The sequence below is a fragment of the Tribolium castaneum genome, chromosome 1 (genome assembly GCF_031307605.1).
Source record: "Tribolium castaneum strain GA2 chromosome 1, icTriCast1.1, whole genome shotgun sequence".
NCBI classification, from domain to species: Eukaryota; Metazoa; Arthropoda; class Insecta; order Coleoptera; family Tenebrionidae; genus Tribolium; species Tribolium castaneum.
Genome location: NC_087394.1, coordinates 36132331 through 36159568, shown reverse-complemented (window position 1 = coordinate 36159568; position 27238 = coordinate 36132331). Strand labels below are relative to the sequence as shown.

Genomic DNA, 27238 nt, shown 5'->3' with positions numbered 1-27238 from the left:
CGGTACAAATATACTAACCATAAACCAATATTTCCCAATAGATAATAATTTAGTAAACTAATCGTGTCATTAGTTAAGCAATAAATTTAATTTCTAGTGTCAAAACCAAAGTTTCTAAGACTGACATTTTAAAAATTAACCTCAAAGTGACACTCGTGTTTTCTTCTTGTAAAAGCCAAAAGAAATAATTTTTTCCGCACTGCCAGTGTTTTTTAGGAAATGGCAAAGAGCATTCGAAGCAAATGGAGGCGAAAGTGCCGTGCGATCAAGCGGGAACGTTATGGCAAAAAAGAACTGGAGCGTTTGAAAAAAACTTTGGGGATCAACGACAGTCAGTCTGATAACAAGGATGTAAATATGACAGAAATTTCGGACGTAGTGAACGTCGTCGAACCCAAATCTGTTAAAAAAAGTGCGGAAAATGAGGAACAAATGGAGACCGACTCAAAAAAGCGTGTCTTTAATCCTAGGACTTTGAGGGATCAACATGGCGCATACCCCGTATGGCTGCACCCGAGGAAAACTGCCAGGAGTAAATCCAAGAAGGGGAAGAGAGGGAAGAAGGGCAAACATTGATTGTTTCAAATGTTACAGTTTATTATTAAAAATAAAAATGCTTTTTTGAGTCTTTATTTGTGTTTTTACATATAAATATAAGTTCAAATTTTTACACTGACGACGACATACATTTACACCCTGGGGGATGTTCTTGTGGTTTTTCACAATCACAGCTTGCTTCGTCGGCTGGAGAAGGGGGTTTGGTGTTACTATGAATTGTGTTTTCTACAAGATCGATGCAACTTTTTGGTGGCGTTTTATCTTGATTACAGCTTTCCTAAAATTAATTTTTGCTGTTGCACATCAGGGGAATTTAAGAAAAATTTATCGTGTACCAATCGCCGCAACTTGCACGCTATACTACCAATATCACTAGACATCCTATCAATGTTTCCATAAATACTTTTAAGATCCTGCTTCGTAACTTCGTTTTTGCTCTTTTCTTTCACCATCTGAAATCGGCATCAAGTTAATTACTTTTCATTTCGGCCTAATTTGATACCTTTTCGAGCATCTGCAGCCGTTTATCCATCTTATCCAATTTTTGCTGTGTATCCAAATCTTTGGCCTCGAGCGCTGTGTCGTCGTCGTCTGAAACGAGACGTACAGTTAAACTCGTGGATTCGCATTTCCATATCATGAAATATGTAAATACTCACTCTCTTTACGACAAGTCTGACCGTCTCTTTGCAATACGAACGACTCTTTGCATTCGCAGCGGTAGCTCCCAGGTGTGTTGTAACATATTTGGTCGCAGGGCTTCTGCTTGCACTCATCCACGTCTTTGTCGCAGAGTTTACCACTGAAGCCTGGTGGACAAATGCACACGGACTTGGTCTTGCAAGTGCCGCCGTTCTTGCACGGCAGACTGCAGTCCGCTAAGACAAACAGGGGTTTTTAAAGACAATTTCGCTTACAAGTAGTACAAGTATCAACTAGAGAAAGTAAACGATTTTGGGCAATTTTCGGTACCTGTAGCATTTATCGGACAAATAACTCCAGAAATATTATTAGACGTATTAAAATTTTAAAATTACCTTCAAAAAAATAGCAAGGTTTTATAAACTTTTATAAGCATTTACAACCCTCTGGAGTTGTTAAAAGACCAGAAAAAGTCCATATGTTCGATTTTTCGATGTTTGATGTTTTAATAGACATTTTCTATAGTGGAAAATTTTATTCAACAAAAAAATTCATAACTCAAAAACTAAAAGTCGTAGAGCAATGCGGTTTGTTTCATTGAATTCTACGGCTCATTTTCTGTATTATACCAGCTTTTCACGAGGTTTAAAATTTTCAATTTTTTTGCTAAAATTTCCTGAGTAATACACTTACTTTTTTTTTTTAAACTCACTCCAGTAAATTTTTATGGACTTCTACATGTCTTAACAACCCACTAAAGTTGTTAAAAGTCCACAAAAAGTCCAAATGTTCGATTTTTTGATGTTTGATTTTTTCAATTTTCGTCGCAGTTTTTGTCGGTTTTGGGTATCCGGAACATTTCTCGAGCAATAGCTCCGGAACTATTAGAGCTAACCCCATGAAGTGTATTATCGTTGGAAAGCTCTTTCCATTATCTATTTTTTTCAAAAAAGATTATTGTTCTCCGGCTAATAGTTTTCGAGCAAATTGCAGATAAAAACAAAAATTGGTAAAATTTTAAAAAATTCATAACTAAAAAACTATTGGGAATTTGGCAATTTTCTTGATGCCAATCGATTCCCCGGATCATTTTGCATAGGTGTGGATCAAAACAGTTCCACTTTTTAGAATAGTTTAGCCGTAAATGAGAAAATAAAAAAAATTAAAAAAAAGTTAACACCCCCCCCCCCTTAAAATCGGTCAATTTTTAAAGTGTCTCAAAATCAAATGAAACCTATTCTATCTTATAGATTTTGATGTGCTCTTTCCGATCTAAAAAAGCGTTTTCTCCTAACTCTCTTAGTTTGGCCGTAATCGGCGTTTGAAAATTGAAAAATTTTTTGCAAGATATCGCTTTGAGTTCTATGCCATTTTGTAGAGTTTTTAATTCCGGTTATCCTCCATTTTTCCGTTTTTCGATAACTCTAATAGTTTCGCCGTAATTGGCGGTTGAAAATTGAAAAAAAGTGAAAATGAAAACCTTTTTTTACGTTTTTCTCAGAAACTGTAAGACTTAGAGCAACGAACAAAAAACCATCTGATAGCGCTTAATTTTATCTATTTTTTCGACTAAACTCGGAGCCGCTCCGGGCAACGGTTCCGGCTACAGAGGCGATCAAAGTTTTTCACTAAAAAAATTCATAAAAAAAAACTAAAAGCCGTAGAGCATTGCGGTTTGTTCGATTGAATTCTACGGCTCATTTTACATATTATATCAATTTTTCACAAGAATAAAAAAATTAAAATTTTTTGCCTAAATTTATGTATGGTGAACAGTTTTGTTCAACAAAAAAAATCATAACTCGATTTCATAACGAGATTTAAAATTTTCAATTTTTTTGCTAAAATTTCCTGAGTAATAAACACGTACCATCAAAGAGGTGAAAAAAAAAATTTTTAAACTAACTAACACCAGCAAATTTTTATGGACTTCTACATGTCTTAACAACCCACTAAAGTTGTTAAAAGTCCGCAAAATGTCCAAATGTTTGATTTTTTCAATTTTCGTCGCAAATTTTGTTGATTTTGGGTACCCGGAACATTTCTCGAGCAATAACTCCGGAACTATTAGAGATCACCCCATGAAGTGTATTATCGTTGGAAAGCTCTTTAAATTATCTATATTTTTCAAAAAAGATCATTGTTCTCCGACTAATAGTTTTCGAGAAAATTGTAAATAAATACAAAAATTGGTAAAATTTTAAAAAATTCATAGCTAAAAAACTATTGGGAATTTGTCAATTTTCTCAATGCCAATCGATTCCCCGGATAATTTTGCATATGTAAGGATTTTCGTTTTTTGTAATTTCTTACTAAAACGTCTTTTTAACCCAACATTTATTCAACAACATTTATTAGTAGTGCTTGCACTTACTTTGAATCTGTGCATTTTCACATTGAATTCCGGTAAATCCCGGAGGACAAACACAACCCGGAGGCCGACAGGTTCCCCCATTTAGACACACAGGACACACGGCTGAAATAGAGCACAAAATTATGTAGTTAAAGTTAAAAAGTCTTACGTCTGTCGTCGTCTTGCAACCCATTATGTTTGGAAGGACAAGGACAAGTGCACTGGGATTGTGGACAGGGGATGCACACGTGAGCAGGACACAAATTAGAACAAAACCAATGGTGGGGACAATAGGACGGGCCCAAAGTTTGACAAAGACAGACAGTTTGACCATTGGGACAACTCCCATCTAAACAAATCGATCAGCTTCTTCCATCTAAAAATTGCTGTTGTTTGTGTACGTACCGGGGCTGTACACAGTGGTTTTAGTTTCACAATACGTGCCGTCGTATCCCGGGGGACACATGCACACGTTGGGTCTTACACACTTGCCTCCGTTGGTGCAGGGCTGCGAGCACACAGCTGCAATAAAATAAAATAAACACAAAAGCCATACAGCGATACAATTTTACACTTTATTTAAGCGAATTTCGAATAAACATGTATGAGAGATAAGAAGAATGCAAAACTAATGGTTGAAGCTTCATTAGTGCAGAGCTCAAGTCCAGATCCATATATAGACGGGTGAAAAAGAATCCCTCTTGTAGGTACAACTGGACATGTTGCAGAACTTCCGTAATAGGATATAAAAGTGGCTTGAGAAAAAGGCCTGTCGCTGATGCGTTGTAATTGTGTTTCAAGCCGACAAGCAGGACGATGTAATGATAATATTGTACTGAGAAGTTGTTATGGATTTTGTTGGCACAGCATCAGCTTATGAGCAACGGCGGTTTTTATATTAGAACGTTGCGGACTTCATCTTTGTGTTTATGTTTTATAAAATCAATAACGTTCCGCATCTCGTGTCGGCGAAAATTTATATTTCAGCGCTGCTACGAAATTTTGAATTATTTGTGGCGAATGAGGAGAAATTAATACAAATACAAAATTACAAAAATACAAATACAAAGTTCTTGTCTCCTTATAAAATAGAAAAACAACAATTTACATAAGTAGATATTGTCATTTACATCTTCACGTTATGTCACTCTGCGTAAAACAACTTTTTCTAAAGTTTATTCACAAGCAGATTATTCTGAAAATACGTGTGGGTATATTAGCACAACAAACTGCTCAAACGTCTTAGTATAATTATTTTTGGACTTTAGTATTATTAGGTAATGGTTTTAACTTTAATTAAAATTAACTCGACTTATACAGGGTGCCTCAGCTAAGACTTTCGAGCCTGATATTTGTCAACGGATTTTTATGAAATTTAAAATAAAGATTAAAATCCAATTAATGCAACAACTCAAGTCTTAAAATCGTAATTTTTACATGCCTTTCTAAAATGTTAAGCCTTTTAAGACTTATATTAAAAAAATTATCATCATTGAAAAATGCTGTCAGAAAAATCTCGTTCGTGGAAGACGTCTGTTTCGCGAAAAAAATGAGAAACAAACTGTTAAACGTGGGTACAGATGCAAAAGCGTAGATCTCTATGAGACAAATGAGCACTACCATTGAATTTTGGTCACCCCTACTCGCACAAACTGTCACGCAAGGGACATTTCACAATTATCTCTCACCTATACAAAGTTAAAAAACAATATTTTTGACTTACTTTTGGTAGTGGATTCTTTAATTCTTTAAAAAAGGACTAAAAGACTGAACAAAAACTGAAAAAATCTAGACACTTGAACATTCAGGACTTTGGAAATGTTTCGTACACTGCTAATTAGATTCTCTTCAAAAGCTTGAGTTACAGTCCAAACTATTGCTTCGTTTCCAGTGACGTGTTTTGTCCTCAAGTACGCCTCCTATGTCTTCAAATTATTGACGATTCTTTGAACTTTAAATTTCATAAATCACATTTCACAAAAAGTCCAACACTTTCCATAGGCGAAAATTGATTTCTTTTTCAACAACACAGAAATTTCACTGTTGTTAGTTCTTAAAGTAATTTTACCAAATTAAAACAATTTTACTTTTCTGACAGCGCACACACTTTTGACAGTTTTTTCAGTGGTACACAAAATGCCGCATAGAATTGCTTCATCAGTTGTTTCAAAGGGTGACTATCAAAATTTGGATTAAGTTTTTAACAATAAAATTTAATTTTTTTCTTGGATCAGCCGAGCGATTTGGTTATTTTTTGTGTAGTCATTTATTTTTCGGGGTTTAATGATCCATCGGTAATTGGGCTTAACTTTAAATAAAAGAAATGTGTTTTAAAATTTCATTTTTTAACTTGAAGTCATTGAAAGACCACCTCCTAAAATATGTGCATTCTAAATTTCATAACAATCCGTTGACAAATAACTGAGATATTAAGCTCGAAAGTCTTAGCTGAGACACCCTGTATAAACTATACGCTTTTGTGTGAATTTTACTATAATTTTGTCCCCGAAATAGAGTCAGTCATCTTTTTCGTTGGTAAACCCGGCCTAAGTTTATTGGCAATTAGCTACTTTAAGTCTTGCAAAACTCTAAAAATACTCATTTATTGCAACCACGCACACTTAAGCTTTATAGACCCTGGTCTATTTCATTTACCGTCAAATAACAAAGGCCTGGACAAAGCTGCAAGTATCATCAACCTCGCTGACTGTAATTTATGCATCCCTCTTTGATAAAAACTTAACCCTCAGGTAATCCGAGCTAAAGTTCCAATTTAAAATTCAACACCTCCTCGTAAGACTTTGTCTTTTTCTGCATTTAAGCCTCAGGATAAGTCGTCCACGTCTGCATACAGCGTGATTTATAATAAACACGGTTGATGTGACTGTAATATATACGATAAACCCGAGATTTACATCGGAATAATCTTTATGGACGTGTTAATGTTGAGTTTTGACAAGGTGTAATTTAGTGTCGTATAAACAATTTCGAAACTTGTTATTATTATAATGCTCAAACACGGCGGGTTTTCCTCTAATTATTTTATAGATTAGCAATGATACAATATTGCTCAAGTTAATTAAACCGCTGAATCGAGATTAAACAAATTCGACACGATTTTTGGAGCATCCCCGCACGTGCAGAAACGTAATTTTGTAGCTGTCCATTAAACGTGTGGCGGATTATTGATTGTCGAAATAAAATTTTCGTGAAAAGAGGGCAACGAGGTTTTAATTTGCCGTAAATTATGGGTGATTTTAACGCCTCAATTAACGCAGTTTTAATTTCTGAGTGCGAGCGCTGTTTATTTTTTTATCGACAACCCTTTATCAAAAAAGGGGAAACAATGACACCGTGTTGAATTTGAACAGATTTTTCCATTTTTTATTTCCACTAATCATGTTTTTTTCAATCAATTTTTGATCAATAACTGAAGAAAATTAGTTGTATGGTAGCGCTCAGCTCCATTTGCGTGTGCGTCATCTGACATTTCTGTCACTACGTTTACATAGCAGGGGCATAGCGGTGACAAACTATCAAATATTTTTTGAGGTTACGAAGTGTTTAAATTATGAGTTGTTACAAAAAATACAGATTCACAAAACAAGAACTAATAAACGCGGAATCAAAAACCTAACGAAACGCAAATCACAAAACACAATAAACGAACAGAAAATACTTGCGATTAACACCGATAACACTTTCGACAACCATGCGACGACGTCTATAATTTACTGTCAATGTCAGTTTGACAAATTCGTGACACTTGACGGTGTTGTCGAAGTGCACATGTAAACTAATCTTCAAGGATACCACCCTTAGATAGCCCTTAGCTGTTTAAATTTGCATTGTTTTTGATAATTTTTTATAGCTTTGTGTTGGTAATGAAAAAATGAAATTGATGACGCACACGCAAATCGAGCTGACCGCCACTATATCATTATTAGCACTCGGTACATTGATTAATTTTTAATTTACATTACAAACTTTACAAAACATTACAAAATAATTTAGTTTTAGTATAGACCTAGTAAAGTTAATGTAGGGCCTAAAAAAATCACCCTGCATAAATTTTTTTTTGAGGAGGGGTTAGGACTTTTTCTTTTTTTTTCTGTTATTATTTAGTATTATCCCTCCAGGTTTTTTATTATTTTCTTCTCAAGCACCTCCAAGTGTTGGCTGATAGCCGGCGGTCCGAAAAAAAAATCCCATTCGTCTTTAATTTTTTTTAAACGCTCGTCGCAACCGATCGATAAATTTAAAGCGAATCTTTCGTCCTTGCGAAGGAAATTGTCCGTGACATCGAGCACTTACGTTTATTACAGCCGTGACTCTTGTAATTGACCTGTGTCCATCCTGGGCAGCAGGTGTAGTCCACTAGAGTGTGGTTGGCGTCTGTGACAACTTCCCTATGGTATTTTTCATACACTAACCTGAAAAACGACAAGCACAGTTTGGATTGCCGTCTTGAATTATTATTTGTTATTCTATCTAAAGTAGTGTTTGAAAAATCCTACCTAACACCTTCACACCATTGGGTGCCACAGCGTACCATGTATTTCTTGTAGGTGGGTTTGGCAAAGACGCGTTTTGTTCGAATGGGGTAACTGACGTTTCTTTGATTTGCGCAAACATGTCTCCTGCAAATAAGGAAAGATGTGTTAAGTGTCGGATGAAATACACCACATGATCAAAGTCTACAGCTCAACTTGTAACGTGATATTTTTTGTGATATTTACGTTTCATTTTTAAAATAATTATAGATTTAAAGTTTAAAATTCGACTGTAGTATCTACAAAGTTTTACAATAAAAAATATCTAATACCAAGTTATATTTTATTCATTCCATCAATCAAATAAAACAATTTTCAAACTCGTTTAAAGACACTTTGGGAAAAAATAATTTTATTGGTTTGTTGGCAAATTTAAATTATTATTCGGTTGTGCAACGTAAGTCGACGTACAATAAATAAAACACGAGTTCTTATTTCATTTTGTTTAGCATACTATTTGGAATTTATGAAAGACGAGAATTAGTAAAATTCTTTGATGAGTTTTTGGCTTATTTTTGACAATTTTTGGAAAATAATTACGTTTCTCTATTAAAAACCTACCTCCTAAAATGCAAACTTGAAAAATTTTTTTGCTCGGTTTATTTAGGTAATGAACTTAATAAAAATGTTAAAAAACTTATTTTTTTTTCGACTAAATTTGGTCGTTTTTCAACTGATTTTCGACGAAAACGAAAACAAATGAAATGAGTTTCAGGTGCCAAAGCGAACTAAATTGTCTGCAATTAGATTTCCAGCTTGTTTTAGCAAAATTTTTCGAGAGAAAATTACAATTTTTGTTGATTTTTCGGTTCAGTTTCGGGCTAAAAAAGAGTTAAGCATTCAAAAAACGCAAATATTATGTAATTTTCGAGTTAATTTGGCGATTTTTTGGTTAGTTTAGCGACTATTTTAAAATAAAATTTTAATTTGTTAATTCAACCAAATATTATGGTTTTTCGGCTTATTTTGACAAAATTTCTTTCAAAAATAACGAGCTAAATTGATAGAAACTAACATTAATTTTCATTTAATTTGTGACTTTTACATGTGTTTGACAGCTTTTTGCTAAATAATTCTCAACATAAAAAAAAACAAAGTGACATTAGTTTTCATCAAAGTTTTGATTTTTTGAAAAAAACTTAGGACAGGTTTATAGAAAGCTCTGTTAAAATTTAATTCGTTGTTAAAAGTTAACAACGCGAATGGACTAATGAAATTGCTTCAATTTGGTCATGTGATCAGTTAATTACGCATTTAATTGCGAATTAAACTAATGACGCTTCTGTAAACTGGTCCTTAGTTTTTACTTCAACAAGACCCAAAGAAGGCTAAATAATACCCATTTTATTAGAATTGTTCTGTTTTTACTAAAATTTTACGAAAAATTGCAATTCTGGCTGAAAAATGTGGTCAAAAAATGACAAAATAACATACCTCTAGACTTAAATTGGTGATATTTGGTTCCTTCTCTACAAATTTAGGAATAAAAATTAAAATGTTAGCTTTAAAGCTCATGAATTTCTTGTTGACACTGGTTAAAATAATAATTATTACAAAAAATTTTGTAAATAGCTTAGTTAATATTTCAAAAATGTGTTTCAAAAACCCAAAAACTGAGAATTCAATGATTTTTTCATTAAACTAAGTGCGGGTTTTTTTTATAAAGAAAATTTACATTCGTCAATAAGAAAATAAATACAATGTTAATCATTTCTAAAATAATTAAAATATTCTTCAAAACTAAAAAAAGCATTGATCATTAATAAGTTTTTAACATATTTTTTGAAAGATTTTTGTTGTAACGATTTAATGTCTTTAGGCAAAATTTTGAGAGATATATCCTTTACTGTTTGTACATAAATTGTTTCAAAACTTTTTTCGATGAAATTGTTTAGTTTTTCGGTTTATTTTTGAAGAAAAAACACTGGAAAAAACATTTTCGGTTATGTTTGCCTGTGATTTTATATTGAAAAACAACGGTGTCAATGTCAAACGTTTTTTAATTATTAAAAAATACCAAATGACTTAACTGATAAAAAATATACGAATGAAAACACAAAGAAATAATTTTCATTATTATTATTAAGCAAAAAAGCTACGATGACGTTGCCTTTGATTGTGCATTGAATGCAGGAAACAAAACGATGAATCGTTGAAGAATAAGCGTCTAATTAAATTAATGAAGACATCTCGGATGGAATACGATGACAGGCGACTTTACATATAATGCACAACTTCATTCTTCTGACATTTCGAGTTAATTGCAACACAAACCCGAGTTTATTTATGAAACGGGAGTACAAATTGTTGTCTATTTTTAACTTTGAGAATGTAGTCCGTGACCGGTGAATCACTTCAACTAAATGACAAGAAACACTAATTAATGAGCCGCTACCTGCTTATCAAAATAAACGTAAATATTGGAATAATAAATGGGAGCTAATCTTCAATAAGCGCGTGTGGATAATAATAATAATTAAATCGGCCAGTTGATAAAGTCATTTTGGTAACGAGCTTTTGTTCGCGAACAATGTGTGTGGGAACCCCCCGTAATTTAAAGAGTATCACGAACCGAAGACTCATCCAGTTCGCCTGACAGGTGTACAGGTGGTCCAACCCACGTGTTTACAAAAAAATACAGCTCCCGAGTTGCGCTTAATTAATCGGAATTACTGTCAAACGCTTATATTGTCTCATAAACGTCAATTGGGTGAATAAAGAAAGGAGAAAGAACGTCCGAATTCCTTTGTTAAAATATTCAGCCTCTGGGGAAGACGGTTTCGTTCCAGGTAATAATTTAGGTGAGACGTCTTGGAAATTTAAACTCAAGTGCCATATCATCCATCATTTGAATATGATAATGAGTTGGTTCTTTGCTTTGGCTAACCTGTTTGCTGGCCCGAAGATTGGCACAGATAAGGCAAGACGTGCAATTAAAATGAAGGGTTCGTCTACGAAAAAAATAGACTATTGTTTTTAACAGACAATTTCGTCAATTCGCTAAATTGGCCCATTATAAGGTGTTGAACCCCACAGAGACAATTACGCAAAAAGAAGGATTTTAATAGGATAATGTCTCAATGAGAAAGATTTTGACCATGTAGCCTTCCAGACACATCAGTCCTTATCGGAGATAAAACCCGTCAGCTATCCCATTTTGTGTTTAAAAAATGTGCTTGTAATTGAGTCTCAATAAAAATTTACATACCTGGACATAATAATTTAGACGAGGGACCAAAACAAGAGAGTTAACTGGAAATTTACGGTTGAATTTTGAATCAATTTATGCGGCACCTGACGACATAATTAAGCTAATTGTGGAAAATGGACCGATGGACATGACTGTCAAGTCATGACAGTTTGTGCAAAAACTGACCACTTAGTGTCAAATTAAGTCCCCTGTGAATATCCCGTTTTGTCCTCTTTACTTTGTAATTGTAACTAAACTAATGTAATCTGATTACTTTGTACTCAATTATATTGTAATTACTGTTTTGTTAAATATGAATATCTATAATTTTTAAAGTTATACTACCATGAAAATTGTTATTCGGGTTCAAAATAAAAATTCGTCATATTTAAAGTTATACAGGGTGCTCAAAAACTGGCGCACCAACTCAGTGGTTGTACGTTATTGAGAAGCAAGTGCAGATTACGGGAAAAATGTTGAAAAAATTCCTAAAGTAATATTTTAAAAAATCTGGAGCTACAAACTTATTGTGTTAACTTCTTTAGTTTTCATTATTTTTTTATGTTTTTATGTTTCATACCAGGTAATCGTTCCGTAACAAAACGATGAATAATTAGCAGTTTTTTTAATTTAAAAAAATTAAAATTCATCCAAAAAATCACAATCTGTAGATGTGCCAACACTGGGAATTATTTCCTAGGAAACCGTTTCAAAAATAATTTATTTCTATTCGGAAATAAAATTAACTAGACGCCCTCTGGTGATGACTTTTGAACTATGTCGAAAACAGTAAAGAAATTTTCGTAATGCCACATTTAACTGACATTTAATGAATTGTTCAACAATTTTGCGTGTATAGTGTTAATTACTTACAATAGAAAGAATTACTTTAAAAGTACGTACTAGCGTTGACTTTGGTTCTGTAGTTTTTCGTGGTATAAAGTGTTTATTGTTGGAACTTGAAAGTGGATAAAAAGTGAAAAATATTTAAATTTTGATTACAAAGTGTTATCAAACAGTTGTCTAATTAAAGATTATAAGTAATGGATCACAGCGAACACAAAGTTTGGCTCAAGAAACCAATAAATTAGTGAAGTGTTATGAATTTTAGGTTAGAATTTTCCACTGAAAAAATCATGAAATGCTGCGGTAAATCTACAAAACTACAATAAAGATTAACAACTGCTGATACATTTAAACGTAAATTATGCCAAAAGGTAGGTTTTTCAATGTCTTTGTAATAATTTTCCAATAAAGAAAGTGAACCAAACAGTCATTCGTTATTCGTATTTTCCTCGTCATCTCTCATTTGTCAACATAAGTTTCTTGCATCAAAGATACAATAATCATTCCGCATAGGCAATGTAATAATTGTGAAGCCCCAAAATTTGTACAACGCTCAAAATAAACATTTTCCCGCCATTTATGGTTACTGTTTTCGACCTAGCTCAGTGGCGCCCCCAACGGTAATTTTACTTCCGAATTGTTGCTTAAATTCTATTGCGATCATGACTGTTAGACAACGTTGCCACATATCATTTACCTAAAATTAGTTATTTATCAATAACTTTAATACAAAGAATTTTTTACTATTTTTACCTTTACATGTAACCAGTTCTCTACCACACACCATTGAGTTGGTGCGCCAGTTTTTGAGCACGCTGTATCTATGATTTCAGGATTTCGGTAAAAAATGAATAAGGAACACACGTTTCATGTTTTCTATAAATTCCACCAGTCATTAAATTATTGATTTTTGGAAGATTTTTAGAAGTTCAACCTCCAAGAGGGCTAATAAACACTTAACCCGCTTGGAGGTGTAATTTACAGTTACCCCATGTAACTCCCTATCCTTAGGAAATGATTTTCCAAAATAATCGATTACTTTTCAAGTTTTCAATTTAATTATGTAACACATTAATAATAAGAATTCAGTTTAATAATTCAAACAATTCGTATTTGTCTTATTTATTGTTAATTGAACCAAAATAAACACGTTCTGTTGACCCACAAATAAAATTAAAGTAGAATATTTCCACAAAAAGTTGAAACGAAATTGTTTTCACTTAAAAATTTTGAAAAATTAACATAAATACCGGCGACATTTACAAGCAAACTAAATTACGTAGATAGACAATGATAAATCGCTGTGACGCCGGCCTAAAATATTTCACGAATCAGATGAAAGAAAGTTTGTATATTTTTTCGTGCTCAGTGTCGTTTCAATAAATTGCATCTTTCGTGTATAATAGTGATGTGAATCGATTTTCTCCTCAAAGGTTATTGGATTCTAAACTGAATTTCACCACCAATAAATTAATCAATTCCAAGGAACCTTGTTGGACCTTTTGCACATTTTTAATATGCAAGACCGATTAAAACGTCTCATAAAAATCGTTTTATGACTGTGAGACATTTTTACAACTGAAATTTATCACAAGCAAATTCGAAGGGGTCCAGTGAACATGTACAGCTGTCTAAAGCGACCTGTTGAATTATTGCAGAATAATTAAAACGGTAACATTAAATAAATTATTTTGAGGCCAGTTTAATTGAGTCAATTTTTCACTTTAATCTTTTGCCAGACTCACTTGTAGAAATTGGTTAATTTCAACTAGATCCTTGACAGCTACTATTTATACTCTTGTGATCTTGACACTGGTTATCGAACCTTGGCACCCACATTACACAGTTTGCCAATTGTAAACACAACTGGAACATTGCTCAGATTCAACCACCTTGCCTAAGCAAAGCAGTTTTCTCACAGACTAATGTGCTAACTTGTTGTTTCATTAGCAGTCGGACGCTCCGACAATGGTCAAAGCTGCAGCAATCACTCATGTGTCTTTGACTGTGCTTTTACTGATAATGTGTAGGCACGCGCTTTAGATTCGATAATGTGCACTTAACGGTGCGAAATACCTCATAAATGTCTCCATAACTCCCAAGTTAGACGTTACGAACATATGGCGGCCTAAGAAATTACACAGACTTGAAATTTTGCCACAATTTACTGTTGCAAATGACAGGCACTGGAACAACACCGTGTGTTTGCTTTTAATTATCGACTAGGAACGAATAGTTTTGCCGTTTTTCCCTAAGCGGATTTCTTTACGAGAGAAAAAAGCCCGGTGAAAGCTCAGCGGATTTGTTTGAACACCTTGCGGTGGTAATAAATAAAGATATACAGAAATCGAACGGCTCAGCGACCACTAGTGTGCAAACAACAGCGAAAATGCCATAAAATTCGAGATGTGATTTATTTTCGTATCAAAATGGCCCAGTAAGCTGCAAAGAGCTTTCAGCACTTTCTTTAAGTTGGGCTCCGCAATGAAATACACTTTCCTCCTTGCAGCAAATTGATTTAATGCCGTAATTCAACTTAACAAGAAGTTATGAAAAGTTGTGTTTCTTATTTTATTAACTGCAAACTTTAATTCATATCTTTTAAGACCATTGAAGCTCTACCTCCTGTATTTCTTAATCATTGTTTCTAGAACCTGCAATGTTTGTTAAATGTGTGCTTTTGATTTTTATCAATTATTTCGTTGTGAACAGAACAATTTCGATCTCATCGTTCAATTGTTTTTTTTTTCACTTTGATAAAAACCATGTGGTGCAAATTAGAGTTCCTTTATTGGGAGAGTTAGGACACTGAACGTCAAACCGAGCCAATTTTGTATTATGTGGATAAAGTATATATTTCTATCCTTTTTTATTAAAATTTTTGTTAGTAACTTATGTCAGAGGTTTTATGTCGAAAATAATTTCAAGATTATAATTTTTGTCAAATGCATAAAATGACATAATTTTACGTCAAATTTAACCAGGGACGTAGAAAACGTAGAAATTTTGGGATTGCTATTTAAAAAAAGAAAATAATTGAATACCTACCAATATTAATGTTCACATTTCTGAAATTTTTCGATATTTATTTTAATATTAAATACATAACTTAAAACATACTTCAATGCTAAAACTGTTTTTCTTTCAGTCACAATTTTTAGTTAAACATCTCGTTCCAAAAATTGGTCATCAAGAACCCTTCATATTCCCTGTTGTTTTTTTAAATTCTCTAAAAAATGATATTAAAGGTGTTCGTATAAAAAACGTAACAAAATCGTGAATTCCCAATAACTTTATAATTTGAAACAGAATCTAAAGTTCGCGTAGATGCTAAAGGCGACCAAGCAGTGACATTTTCAACTTTCCTAAAAATTAGAACCAATTTTGGGTTCAAGTATCTACGTATTTTATAAATGCATAGACAAATTCCCAAAATCTCATAGATTTTGTACATAATATTATTTAGACAATCCACTTTTTCAAATGCTTGTTAATAATAAACGTAAAACTTTGCAGGAAAGGTTCAATTTCTCTCTCTTTCATCGATGATTACCATTTCTTAAAGTTAAGGAAAAAATGTTTGTGATGAAGAGTTTAGACGTAAAATTCTTGTACTTACAAAGAAATCTCTTTTAAAATTTGGAGTTCATATAAAAAAAAACAGTGAATTGACGACGACTGCCAGTCTAAACCATTTCTAAACTCAGTTAGTCGACGAAAAATGAAAACATTTTTTGACAAATTTTATTTGAGTTTTCGCCAAATTTCAAGTGTAACACCACTGATTTATATCCCAATTTGTTTTTTTACACATTCCAACTGACGTAAATAAAACAAAATTTCGAGAATTGACATTCAGTGTTCCAACTCTCCCAATATAGGAACTCTAGTGCAAATGACTAACCTGTTACCATGACAACACATATAAAAGTTAATGCCAAGTGTGTGCTGTTTGCACCACAATGGTTTTTATCAAAGTGAACCGAATATATGTATTTTTCGAATACTATTTATTAAATCTGTTTCCATTTTTCAGTTATTTTTCTAAAATTGATGGATGTCTCCATTTTTCCGCATTTGCGAGCCGAGTCCTTGACATTGTTTACGCGTATTGTCACTCAAATAAAAATCGTAAATTGTTAATCGAGTTGTTGAACTCTTTATTGTCAATTTAATTGTTTACGTGTGGCAAAAAATCATAAACAATGATTGCTAATATCGGATAAGAAGTGCAGTTCAAAAGGTGACAAAACGATTTATGTGCTGAGAAAATGCGGAACGTTTCCTACTGTCACAAACATGACTCGTCACAAACTATCCATCATTTTAATTTATTGGTAATTATACGAGAAGAATTTATCGTTCGCTTCCTTGCAATAATTTTCACCGAAAAAAACACCAGTCAGGGAGTGTTATTCCCGAAAGTTTCCCGTTTTAGAAATGATTTTATCTGAAAATAAGGTGCGGTGTTGCGGAATTTAAAAAACGGACATAAGGCCGCTGTTTCTTGACATTTATTTATGTATCAGAGATGTAACGTCGAGATTTGTCCAAACCCACGCTTTGGGATTTTTCGCGTTTTAATACGGGATTTAATTAAATTTTAAAATAGAATGTTCTGGGTAATTTCGCAGTCGTTTGGAATTTTAATGGAAATATCAAGCTGAAAGGGTAGAATGTCTATAAATTCGATATCGGTGGCTGTAAATTATTCAGGGCGAACGTAGCAACGATTATAACAGTCGTAATTTAGCGTTTGCACAATTGAGCACAGGGACGGACTTGATAAAACGTATAAAACCTAGCCGGAATTTTATTAGCTGTAATATGCATGTCGCCCGGATTTTCCTCAAAAGATGGGAGAAACATTTTATTTTCTTTAATACATATGTGCAGCATAATTTTTCATATGTTCCTTTTTTACTACCTTAGTGTATTGAATAAACACTGTCAGGTCAAAAATTTGGTAAAAAATTGCCTTATAGGTAAATAATAAAAAAATGCAAAATAAACAAATAATATAGAGTATTATTTTCCATTTTTTTTATTAAAGTGTTATGGCAGTTCTATGCATTAATTACACCTATTGCCAACTTGATTTTTGTTTCGTGTTCCGCGAGAAAGTGATTTATTATTCGCTTGCACCATTCATTCTTTTATGCATGTCTTTAGTAGTTACATAAGTATTTCCCGGTTATCTTTAAATCTCATTAGCTTCCTTAAAGAATTTTAGACGCTTTTAAGAAAATGCCAAGATAATGCAAAACTCACACTCATCTTAAAGTAATCTTAAACTCCTTCCTGTTTGGTTGGCTTTTTCGGAAGTGCATTTAGCATCTCACGTAATTACTGTGCATAATCCTCAAGAAGTTAGTGCCGCGATAATTCCTGGTTACACCTCCTTTGAACTGACAAGTGCAGCAGAATTTACAATTTAAATCCTCCTACCATAAATTTCAATCAACAAAGCAACTGTCAGATAAGTTTGCTTTAACGCTTATTATTAAATTTCAGCGTTTTCAGCCATATGTACGGAAAAATTAGTTATTCCGAATATTTGGCAATTGGCCAAAGGTTTGTTGATTCGATCGTTATTGCGAGACATGTCGTCTAGCAGTAACTACGTGACCACAAGTCGCGTTATTCTTGTCCTTGTGCGTACGAAAATAAATCGCATTCCTGCGTAATGTTGCGGTGGTCAGGAGAAAAATTTTAATGGATGGAGAGAATTGAGAATTTCCAAGCAGGCCGAGAGGTCGTTGCAAACAATGGAATGCAAGCAAGCAAAACTAAATTGGTGAAAAATTGTTTGCTTAATATTTGCAACGACTTCCTGTGTCTGAAATGTTTCCTCCTGGGGACTTGAAGTTGCCGAAAACTTGACATTTGCGACTTTTATTTGCGGTTCATCGCAAACAACTGCTTCAGCTCTCAGCGCATTTTCTTTTATTCTGTGTCACAGTTTCACACAGCTGAGAAATCAAAAATAACACAAGAATTTTATTTCAAATATGAGCACTAACTTCGAAATGTTACCTTTCTTGATATATTTTTTTTATTTATTTTATTGAGTATCTAATTAGTAATTACAAAGATGTAACAGAGCAAAGATATAACAAGGACGCAAAAATATCATTTCAGATTTTAGACACTGATATTATTTTAAATTTTTAAAAATTGTCAACATCTGTTGAGTCGCCTAATGGTAGGCTTTAAAACAACCAGAATTTTTCAATTCGAAAGTGTTTTTTCCAGTGCTTTGATTTAAAATGAATATGGAAGAACATGGTGCTCCAAAAAACAATAGAAACCAGTGGAGACAATAGTTAATAAAAAAATTGAAAAAATCAATTAGTGGACTAAACATTCTGCTAATGATAAATAGTTGCTTTTAATTACTTAAATAGAAAAGATCTCGTATGAAAATTTGCAAATGAGAATTATGATAAAAAGTAAAAGTTAACAACGCTAATGAACCAACCAAATGCTTCAATTTGGTCATGTGATCAGTTAATCACGCATTTAATTGCGAATTAAATTAATGACGCGTCTATAAACCGGTCCTAAGTAGTTATTATTTAATTTGCCAGTAAATAAAAAAATAGTATCTATTAATAGATAACTTTAATATTTAAGATATACAGGGTGAGTCAATAGTGGATTATTTCTAACATGTCCTAAGATGCAACCAAAAATACTAATTACACTTCGTCCAATTTTTAAAAACATTAATTGAATCAACATAATGTTTTATCTTTCAAATAATAACAGTCTATAATAAAATTTTAGCAAAACAGTCAAGACCAACCCAGAACAATGTAGTCGTGAATTAATTTTGAAATTTTTTAACGACCACCTAACTAGTCAGCTGGTATTAGTGGTTGCATATTCAAAAAAGTTCAGAAATAATCCACTACTACTGACTAACCCTGTATAGATTTTATGAAGTTCCGACACCTTGATGTGGCATTATAAATAGTATTTGTAAATAGAAAAAACCTCGGAATGTCGAAATAAACTAAAAAACAATTAAAACTATCAATAGTAATATTAAGTAGTTAATATTTAATTTGTCAGTAAATCAAAGGAAGTTCCTACTAATAGAGAACTTTAATACTTCAGATAAAGATTTACTGGGGTTCCAAAACATTGAAGTGGTTTTAAAAATAGTGCCTCTTTCGCTTCAATAAAAAAAAGTAGCAAAAATACCAACTGGATACCAGTTAATAAACAAAATTGAAGAAAATCAAATATTTAGATGAGGTGTTAACTCTGAGGTGTTTTAGGTACAGCAGTGAGCCGAAACTTTGACAATTCTAAGATAATGAGCGTTTAAGTACGGGATAATTTCCCTCTTGTGGCATTAACAATAAAGATATCTCCTTTACGGTGTTGAATAAATTCTAGGCACTTTCCTGGAGATAGGTGCAAGAACCAAGTCAAGCGTATACGTGCACTATCTCCTACATGTTTCACGAGATATTATTATGGGCAATGTGGAACAAATAGCAGGCAATATTGCACCTTAGATGCAGTTATATTTCATGAGAAGTGAGATCTCGTAGATAACTAAGAGCTGAATCAAATATTCAATGTGATTATTAGACAAATTTGCTTGGGCACTCCGCCGGATTCAATATATTTTAAGTGCTGAAAATCCGGTCTGCAAGAACAAAAATATTTTACTGCCTTTTACACGAGTTAAATTAAAGCGATCGCGCCATTTAACATAATCAACTGGACCGATATTCTGAACGGGTGAAGGCCGCAAAAACGGTGGTCAAAACAAAACATGCTAAGATTGGTTGTAAGTGTAGCGACACGCATTTTTGCGTCTAGAGGAGTTAATGCGAATCAGCCAAACCATAAAACGCTCGATTCAAATTAATTAAAGTGTAGTTAAACGATAATTGAAGGTAATATAAGGAGGCATTTAAACCATAAAGATAAAATCGGCCAATAAAATCGGGTCTGGACGAGAGTGCGATCAAATAATCATCGACATATTAAAAATTCACTAGGCGGAAATCCGATTCAAGCAAATGTTTTGAGAGAATTTTTTCAATTACTAAAAAATAAACGCTTCTGTATTCTAAAAATAGAAGGAACAAACGGTTTTAAAACATCCTGTTTCTTCAAATACAAGTTTTCTTAGGGCCGTTACGAACACAAACTGCAAATATCGGCGTGTTTGTTTTAAATATTAAGAGTGAATAATAAACAGTGCCACTGAAATAACCCGAAAGTGCACAGACACGAGTTCAATGAAAATGTAGTCGTCATTTTAAAAATTCACAAGTTCATCAAAACCTCACAAAAATCATGTTTTCATGAAGCGAAAGTGCAACAAAAATTCAAAATGTTCTTTCTTTAATGAAAACTGTTTATGCTTCCGATACGATTGACTTTTTAAAAACTAGAACACTGAATAATTCTAACACAATTCGACTTTGTTTGGCGCCTTATGAACCGATTTATGCAAAATATTTGCGTTTAAAGCTAATTCAAGTAATTTATAGATTGTAATGTTGATTTGATTTAAAAAATATTTTTAGGAAACGCAAGCGTAAGGACGTTTAAATACAAAAATTTAAGAAAATAAGAAAGAGGTAAAGCACTTAAATATAAAGCCGATAAACTGTAGACGTAACCACAACTTAATAGACCGTTTAATCAACTTGAAAATATGTAAAAAAGACCGAAAACACTAAAGAATGTAAACGTAAGAGTGTAACACAACCTTTTTTCTTCAATTAAAAAAATATTTAAAGCCAAAGACGTGACTATTTCACTTCGAACTAGAACTGAAGAGAGAAAACTTTTATTTTTTAGAGAGTAGCAATACAAAATATTAGCAAATTTCTATTTTTTTTACAATGTTTTAGACCATGTTTTAGAATTTTCAAAAAAAAAATTGGCCACTGAATATCACGTCTTTGCATGGTTAAATCAATCGAAAATTTGTTGCTTCAGGACTGTAAAGCTTACTTCAAGTTTGAGATTTTTTGACAAAATTTAGGGAAATTAATGGGTTTCTAGCTTAAAAATGAACAACGATTTGCTAAATTTTGGACAAAAAGTGCCCAAACGCTTTGAAAAAAACAAAAAAAATTCAACCCAATTTGGTATTTTTTGATTTTGAATTCGCAGTGAATTTCTGACCGAAAAATACAGTGAAACTTTGAAAAAGTTAAAAAATAGTACAATGATAAACTTTTAGCAGTTTTTTTTTTCAAAAATATTTTAAAAACAGCGCAAAAACAGTAGTTTGGATACGTTGTTTATTATTTTAGACCAAAAATACACAAATTTGGTAGTTTTTTAGGAGATTGATAATAAAATTTGGCATACATTTCGAATTTTTGAGTCAAAAACATGCTAAAAATGATAAAAACGGTAATACAGTGTAATTTTAATATTAAGGTTTTTAGACATAATTTTTTCAGAATTTCTCCAATTAAGAGAATTTCGAACTGAAAAACCAGCTTAGACGCTTGGGAAATTTCAGGATATTGTCCCCTTTACCTTAATTTTGTGTCTTTTGATAAAATTTGGTGAAAAATTAGAGAATCAGATTGAAAAAAGTACGAAAACGCTTGAAGAATTTGCTGTGTTTCGACTTAATTCGTGCAAATATTTGCGTTCTAGGCTAATGGTTTGCAACGTTGATTAAAATATGTGCAAATTTAGGAAAAAAGGCCACAAAATTTGTGAAAAGATAAAAATCAGAAAGCGATGAACATCATTTTCCCGCAAATTCAATAATATTTCCATCGAGTTCGAGTCAAATCGTGCGTAGCATTTTTTTCGTTTGGCAAAAATTGATTAATCGCATGTCAAACATCGCAGCATAAACTAACTCAATTTTGTTTTGATTTATTATATGCAACAGACTGATGCGCCAATCATTATGATTAATTTCCATTGCTACATTTTTTTGCCTTCCCAAACAAATAACTTAGCATCTTCATCCGCCATCTGATCCCAACAACAAGTAGTTAACAAAAAAAAAAAACAACTTTTAGTGTTGTAACTTTGGTATTGTAATGAAGTTGGTCGATTACGTACGAAGACGTCATAAAAATGTACAGGTGTCGTTGTTCATCTGCCATTTTTCCAAATAAGCGCTAACGAAATGTGGCCATGGTGCTCGTAACCGGATTTTATGATTGGAATAAAAGCTTCTTAAGCTTGATGAAACTGGTCTTAAATGCAAGCGATAAAAAAATTATAGTGGCTGTAAAATAGACAGAGAAGGAAGGGGAGATGAGCAAGATGTAGTAGCGGAAAAATAAACAACAGTCTGTTTATGGACATATTGAATAATGCAATTATGCGCGATTGTCGTGCAAGGGACGCCGTGTAAAAGTGACAGTGATTGCTTACATCGTGCGCTTGGGTGCTGCTTAACCCACAGGCACGCCACTGGAAAAGAATTCGAATATAAATATCAAATTGTTTTATTCTCAGTATTCACATTCTCCCTTATCTTAAAAAGCTGCTAGTACAGTGTTAAGGGTAGATAAGGAAAGTCAACATACCGGAGCATAAAAAACCTACTGTATTATCTTGGGAATTAAATTTATACATTTCTCTCATATTAGCAGCATTTGCATACTCGTTAATTTTTTATGCTTTTAAAGTTCCAACTTCAACACGCTGTTCTGGCCACCAAAAAAATTAAGTCAAAGACCTGGGACAACTATTTCACTGCTTATTAAAAAAAATATACCTACAGGGGATTCCAAGTTTAGTGGTATAAATTTATTATATAAGAAAGTGTTTTATATAAATGTGGTATAAATTCTACTATTTAAAAATTTAAATTCGTGGTAAAGCATAATAACTAGCTATCAATTATTTATTAATCGTTCTCATTGACACACTTATGTTAAAGACAGAGTTTTCGACTTAAAATGAATCGAAATTTGACATTCACCGACTTCAGAGGCATTTTTAGTTTTTCAATAAAAAATCTTAACTCAAAAAATAAAAGTCCCAGAGAAAAACGCTTTGTTTCAGTGAGTTCTATGCCCCATTTTAATATAGTACCAGCTTTTTACGAAATTTAAAATAATAATTTTTTTGCTTAGAATTTTGCTGGAACTTACTTTCACAAAAATAAAAAAAAAATTTTTAAACTAACTCTAGTAAATTTTTATGGACTTTTCTATGCCTTTATAACCCTTTCGGGTTGTTAAAAGTCAATAGGTTTAATTTTTGAATGTTTGATTTTTCCAATTTTTGCGAAATTTTTGTCGATTTTCATTACCCGGAACATTTATCGAGCAATAACTCTGGAACTATTAGAGATAACCCTATAAAGTTTATTATCGTTAGAAAGCTCTTTTAATTATATATCTTTTAAAGGAAAGACTATTGTCCTCCGACTAATAGTTTTCGAGAAAATTGCAGATAAATGCAAAAATAGGTAACACTTTAAAAAATTCATAACTAAGAAACTATTTGGAATTTGACAATTTTCTCGACGCCAGTCGTTTCCCCAGAACATTTTACATAAGCCAGAATTAAAATAGTTCTACTTTTTTGAATAGTTTTGCCGTACTTAAAAAATAAAAAAAAATTGAAAAATTTCCAAAATTACAGAAAACAAAGCTTACCAAAAAAACCTTCGATTGTAAAAACAAAATAGATAATTGACCATCACTTACTAGGACTTTAATGAGTTTTTTAGTTTTCTCAAAACTCATTAATCAAAATCGAACTTAAGAAATAGTTAGACGACTAGAAGAATGTAAATATTTTGACAATGTTTACTGTTGGAGTAAAAGTTTTATAGTTCTGGATTAAGTGTTACCAACTGTGTCTATAAAATAAACCAGAAAAATTGTAATTATCCCGATTCCTAGACACACATTCAGAAGTTTTAGTTAATTTAAAAATATTGTTTCCACTTAATGAATAATTCGGAGCGAAACCACAGTGAGTGCGACTGTGATTAATGCAAATTAAATGGGACCCACCACGAGCAAACATTTACTTCCAATCAATATTTAAAGTTAAACAAATTTACAAAAATAATAAACAAAATTTGGATTTTTTCATCTGATAATAAATCGCGTTGCAAAAGTTATTAAAGTTATCTCCAGATCTCAGCCCTTTCGCTCACTAATCTCCCTATAATTGCAGCCAACACAAACAACACCAATTAACAATATATCATTGCTGCCACCTGATATTTATTATTCCCGATGTGCGGGTGTATGCCATTACTTATCCCAGTGAAAAACTCCATAAAGAACGGCATACACGTCAAAGTCATATACATATAAAGCCGGATAAAAATGCGTTTTGTTATTGCAGAAAACTAGCATTCACGTGGGAAGTGAGGCTGGTAATATAAATGCGGTTGGCAGGCAGGCAGCTAAGGCAAAAGTTGATTTTGTAAGAGGAGCGAATGAGAATTTCGTGGGAAAACTCGTTAGCATCTTGGGATAACAGATGTAAAATGCAAATAAAAGCTCCTTCGACGAGGTGAAAGTGTCGCAACGTTGATTGCTCTAATTGGTGGAAGGAACAAGGGAATGCCGCTGCAGGCGAGGCAAGGAATGTGCTGAATTCTTGCCAACAGAGACTTATTTATGGCGGGGTTTTTCGTTTTGGGGTGTTGCTCTCGATTCACATTTTCTGGTTAAAGACCCAAGTGCTATTATTATTAAAAAACTAACGGAAATCGATTAACTAATATTCAAATTAATTCAAAATGCAAAAAATTGAAATATTTGAAAAAGGTTCTAAATAAAAAAGCCTATATTGAGATATATTGAGACTACAAACAAAAACGTAATTAACAAATATAATAATTTAATAAACATATCTAATATAAAAACTTTGACACACCTGAATGGTGGAAGGAAGACTGAAAGCTGAAGATTGAGTGGTCAAATATTAAAATAAAGAGAGGTTTTATCAAAACCTAACAAGAATACATAAGAAATAGTATAAATAAATAATTTAAAAATACATTAAAATAACAATATAGTCATTAAACAGTATAACAAATTAAAATGTCAAAAACAACACTAAATTAATAAAATAATAAAAAAATGTTAGAATATGAAAAAATAAAATAGAAATAAAATAATTAAATGCGGCAAATTCAAATTCCAGAACTACCTGAGATCATACACTCTTTTATAAACAGTCTGTAAATAAAATAATTGATTAGCGATGACGATTGCTATTTTTTTATTATATCTTTTTATCTGTTAGTTATTTTATTTCTATGTCGGTTTGGATGTTAACATTGTTAAAACATTTGATATATAAATTTTCTTAAATTAACTTTTTAATTTCATTAAATTTAAGTCTTTAGATCAACTCTTGCTGTGGAATTTAGATTGCTGGATTTTTTTTGTTTTATTCCCTTGAACTTGCGATTTTCTCCAACTCCAGGATTTTCGTATGTAGTAATCGTAAGAAATCAACATACGTTTAAAATTTCACAAGAGTTGATGTAAAAACTTTTTGAACGCACTGTACAATCAATTTTGTATTTAACATTAGACATTAATTTTTTTTTTCATTATTGTCTTAAACCTTGCAAAATTACAAATCATATATAGTATTAATAGTTTTCCATCAAGCTAGCGTAATGTTTAAGTTTTCAGTTAACGATTCATTTTTAGATTTAAGATTGGCGTCAAAGAGAAAAGTGATTATTTTTATTTATATTATTATTAATTAGATGTTTATTTCTTTTCTTATTTTTATTAATATTATTTTTTTAAATTACGTGGTTTATTAAGTGAACAGGGTAGCAATTATTTAACAGCATTTCTCTATATTCACTTAAGTTTTTGACTTTGAAATCAGGATGAGATTTACAATTTTTTTTATAAAAGAAATTTTTTGATAATGTGGATGATATGATAAGACAAGATTTAAATATTTATTAGAAGCTATTTCTTCTTTGTAAAAAACAAAATGTATACAATTATTATTAAAAATTAAAGTGGTGTTAAGAAAATTAATACGATTGTTATTAGAAACTTCAACCGTAAATTTAAGTCTAAGATGAAAATTATTAAATAAATCTAAAATATGAGTTATGTATTGGTAAAATTGCAATACAATCACCAACATATCTGTAATAAATCGGTATATTGAAAGAAATATTGTTAAAACAGTATTTCCTAATTCAAATAACACTATGACAACCAAAAATGTTTATTAATTTATTATATTTTGTTAGTTACGTTATTGTTTGTAGACACAATATATCTCAATATAGACTCTTTTTGATTGAGAACCTATTTCATATAACAATATTGAGACTAAAAAATTAGCAAGTTCTTGCAAAAATTTTAAATCAATTTAAAAACAAGAGCAAAACTAAGCAGAATTAAATTTAAAAAAAAATAAAAAAATTGGGTGCTGCACTCACCCCGGATGGTGCTTGCTGTAGGGGTTGTATCGTATCCCTGTTTTTTCGTCGACCACCGTCACATCATTGATGTTTCTTTGATGGTGAGGTCGAGGGGTCGTTGCGACCGGATGATAGAGTGGAGGGTGAGTTGAGTAAGGGTAGAAATGTCGTGCCTCACTCGCGATAATCAAGACAGAAGACACCAGCAGTATAAGACACAACTGCATTGTGCGTACTGCTTTAGGGTCTCAACACGTGAGTTCTTTCGCCGGTACCACCGATCACGTGATAAAACTGCATCGGTGCATTACGATGAATGGAGATGCAGTGCTGATGCTGGAGGCAGCTAAAGAGTTGTGGAGGGAGGAAAGAGCACACGGCGGAAGGGTGGGATAGAAAAGATATTTTTACTAATTTATTCGACTTTCTTGCACCTCAGGAGTAAAAAAACCTAACACGTCCGTCAAATTGAAAAAATGTATAAATTTACAATTAATCCCCTTTAAAGTACACTCCAACAATTTAAAAATGTGCTCCTAATCTAACTTTAATTCAGCTTCAACAGTTTCTTTAAGTGTATTGAGATCTCAAGTGGTTCAGGAATTTGAATTTGCCACATTTAATTATTTTATTTCTATGAAGTTTCTGAAAAGTATTAATTTTTATCTACTCACACAACCAACAAAACTATATTTTTCATATACGTT

At 32.3% G+C, this 27238-nt stretch overlaps 2 protein-coding genes across 7 annotated transcripts; one reads left to right on the top strand and one right to left on the bottom strand.

The window, feature by feature from the left end:
- The first annotated feature begins 23 nt into the window (after positions 1-23).
- LOC656204 (uncharacterized protein) lies at positions 24-632 on the top strand. Its single transcript, XM_962747.4, has 2 exons — positions 24-168; positions 217-632. Exon 2 carries the CDS (start codon positions 220-222, stop codon positions 574-576), a length of 357 nt encoding a protein of 118 aa, XP_967840.1. The 5' UTR covers positions 24-168; positions 217-219; the 3' UTR covers positions 577-632.
- slow (slowdown) lies at positions 615-26857 on the bottom strand. Of its 6 annotated transcripts, XM_064357710.1 has the most exons (11): positions 11315-11482; positions 10994-11057; positions 8071-8193; positions 7868-7986; positions 3959-4075; positions 3723-3902; positions 3575-3676; positions 1218-1436; positions 1061-1149; positions 894-1010; positions 615-835 (listed from the first exon to the last, which is right to left on the bottom strand). In XM_064357710.1, the coding sequence occupies exons 3-11, from the start codon at positions 8106-8108 to the stop codon at positions 668-670; spliced, it is 1149 nt and encodes a 382-aa protein (XP_064213780.1). In that variant the 5' UTR covers positions 8109-8193; positions 10994-11057; positions 11315-11482; the 3' UTR covers positions 615-667. The 6 variants fall into 6 exon arrangements, with proteins under 6 accessions (XP_064213780.1, XP_008197051.1, XP_015838094.1 ...); XM_008198829.3 differs by lacking the exons at positions 10994-11057; positions 11315-11482 and adding an exon at positions 26550-26856; XM_015982608.2 differs by lacking the exon at positions 10994-11057.
- Between the last annotated feature and the right edge of the window lie 381 nt (positions 26858-27238).